General features: G+C 32.5%; 1 protein-coding gene across 1 annotated transcript in view; it reads right to left on the reverse strand.

Annotated features, from left to right (window-relative positions):
• Positions 1-294: 294 nt before the first annotated feature.
• The window catches only part of LOC101242705 (atlastin-3-like), a 7,294-nt gene continuing 4,913 nt past the window's right edge, over positions 295-2,675 (reverse strand). The window contains exons 9-14 of the mRNA XM_026838881.1: positions 2,628-2,669; positions 2,294-2,482; positions 2,158-2,229; positions 1,818-2,036; positions 1,422-1,493; positions 295-1,297 (exon numbers count right to left, since the gene is read on the reverse strand). Of these exons, the coding sequence (XP_026694682.1) occupies positions 962-1,297; positions 1,422-1,493; positions 1,818-2,036; positions 2,158-2,229; positions 2,294-2,482; positions 2,628-2,669 (930 nt within the window). The 3' untranslated portion in view covers positions 295-961. The remainder of the gene's footprint in view (positions 1,298-1,421; positions 1,494-1,817; positions 2,037-2,157; positions 2,230-2,293; positions 2,483-2,627; positions 2,670-2,675) is intronic.

A 2,675-nucleotide genomic window follows, 5' to 3' on the forward strand; every position in this document is an offset into this window, starting at 1 on the left:
TTTATAAAGAGAGCATAGCAGTAATGAACGGGCACGTACGTTAGAAAACTAATTCCCAACCTGCCCGTGTTTTCGTTTATACTCACGTGATTTATGTTATAAAAGTTGTCGATCTGCATTCAGTTTGACAAGAATGAACCGCGGTTGGAAAATCTCGCTTTTAAGTACTGGATGGGCGGAAGTTCAAAAACATATAGCCGGATGAGAAAATATATTCCCTGCCAGCTCCTGTCCGCATTACAATGGGTCCGTTGCTCAGGACTGTACGTTTTTAGATTTAATCAAGCTTTGCAGTTTTTTTGTAAAATATTTATTTAGTTATTATTCTCCAACACCATGGTTCACACCAAAACAGCCAAAAACAAATGTTCGAAAATATTTGGTATCGGAAATCATTCTTTGACAAGTTTTAAGCATATTTTGTCAGAGTTTGGTGTAAGAAATTACCGCGTTTAACTCTTCAAATACCAAAATAACGAATTCGGTAAAATATTCGCTTGCCTTATTCAAAATGGGAGAAAAGCATTAAAAAAAACTTTTTTTAAATTTCACAGTGATTTAAACGCTAAAACATTATATCACTGATCAATCAGTTACACAGCAATGACATATCATATATAGTTATTGCACTCTAGTAATAATTTATGAAACTTGATTGATCAGTGATATATGAAAAAACGGGAGTTAACAAAATTAAAACAAAATAGTGAAAAATATAGTTAACACGAGGATATTTTCTTGTCCTATTTGGTAGTAAGCAAAGAACATTTAAAGAATTATAAAACCATATCCTCACGACTCCCATAGACCGTTGTTAATTGTTTAAAACACAATCAGGATGTTTGGATATTATGTGCTGAAAGTAATTATAGAGTTATGGACAAATAGAGCAGACCAACATGTTATATCAGAAGCCGAGCATATGAATATATTTATATGATGTAACATGGTAACATTCACACTACTGGTTAAGAACCTCCAACATACGAAGGGATGGAAGATCTGATGTATTTACATAAAGATTAGGTGGGGCTTTTGTACCGAAAACAGCATCAGTTAACACTGCAAATGCAGCACCAATCAGGCCGGTTGGTTCTGACCGCTTTAAGGCACCGCTGTTGGTATAACCTTCTTCTTTTACTTTCCATCTTTGTCTCCTCAACTTATTTTCACATGTTTCAACTGCATTTTCTTGAATACTTGTAAAAGGAACAGCCCTTTTTAATTCTGCAGTTACCAAAGATACGATTTTCTCGTGCAGATTATTCAGAGTTGCTTCACTTGCATCACCAGCTTCCTATGTACAGTTCATTTTTATAGCCATGAGCAGTACAATATGTTTGTGCATTACACAAAAGTAAATTGTGGATTTAAAAATCACAAACATTGTAGGATTTTATAAACAATATACTTTGCTTTACCTTGTTCATTATTCGTAAGTAGTCTGCTTCCAATTTACCGTAAAATACATCAAGCTTTCTTTCCATACGTTCCTGGTTTAAAAATGTTTTGTTTTTGTTTAATTTCTATTACATATGCATATACTGTTTTAGCTGTAAATTATATTTTATTCCATGGCTTATCAACTTAGTGTACAAAATAATTTGCTTATACTGTTTCAACTTCGTGAGTGGGTGATTAACCCAACATCTACAGTGATTAGAGTAAGTATCGAATTACGACGCTAGTATCCATGTTAGGTGCGCGCTTGAAAGTTTAATAATACAACTAGGCATGCTGTATCAATTTAAATCTAAATTTGGATGTTAAAAAAATAAACTGTATCACTTATATGTATGTATCGAAATATATCATACCATTTTAAGTTTTTTGTTTGCCTCAGCTTTCTGTAACTCCCTTTTACTTTCGTAATTATGAAAGCATTGAAAAATTTCATCCATCAAAGAATTTAGCTGTTCTTCTTGACATGGCAGGCATTTTTCAAATTCAGAATTAATAAATCGCACCATTAAGCTTTTAAACACATATTGATGTGCAGCTGTTAAAGCTTCCTTTGTCCCATTCCTTTTAATTTCCTATAAATATAAAATCAGTATAAAAGAACCCTAAAAAACATTTTTTTATTAAAATAAACAAACACACAAAAAGGTATGACACCACTTTGTTTGGTTTCTTACAAACAATTATAATATTTACCTTGTCCATCTCAATCCCATACTCATTTCTATACCTAGCAACCAGACTTTGTAAGTTCACTTGAAAAGTTTCCTGCAAAGAATTTACAGGTTATATGCAGATGGTGAAGGGGTTTTGAATAAAATAATAAATTCACCTTTCTCTTTTCATTTCCAGTTTCAAATTTTCCATGCTTTGATCGAATAGCTTCATGCAGTTTATTTTCACACTTTTTCACGAAGTCCTGGTTGCAATCACTGGTTGATGTTTTAAACGCTTCAATTGCTTTTGTTTCGGCAACCACGCTTGCTGCATCAACATCCTCTAAATAACGGCCACCAGCTATCTGATTAAAATAATTTATTTCCGTAAAACAGCGAATTTAAAATAAAAACCCCAAAGATTTTTGAACACCTAGTTTCTTATTGATTTCCTTTGATCGGTTTTGCTTTTAATAATAATTAATTTATAAAAGCTTTTCTGTTTAATACCTTTTCCATTTCCTCCATATAGATATATCTAACAGCAGTAACTTTATC

Source organism: Ciona intestinalis, unplaced genomic scaffold, assembly GCF_000224145.3.
Source record: "Ciona intestinalis unplaced genomic scaffold, KH HT000123.2, whole genome shotgun sequence".
Taxonomy (NCBI): Eukaryota; Metazoa; Chordata; class Ascidiacea; order Phlebobranchia; family Cionidae; genus Ciona; species Ciona intestinalis.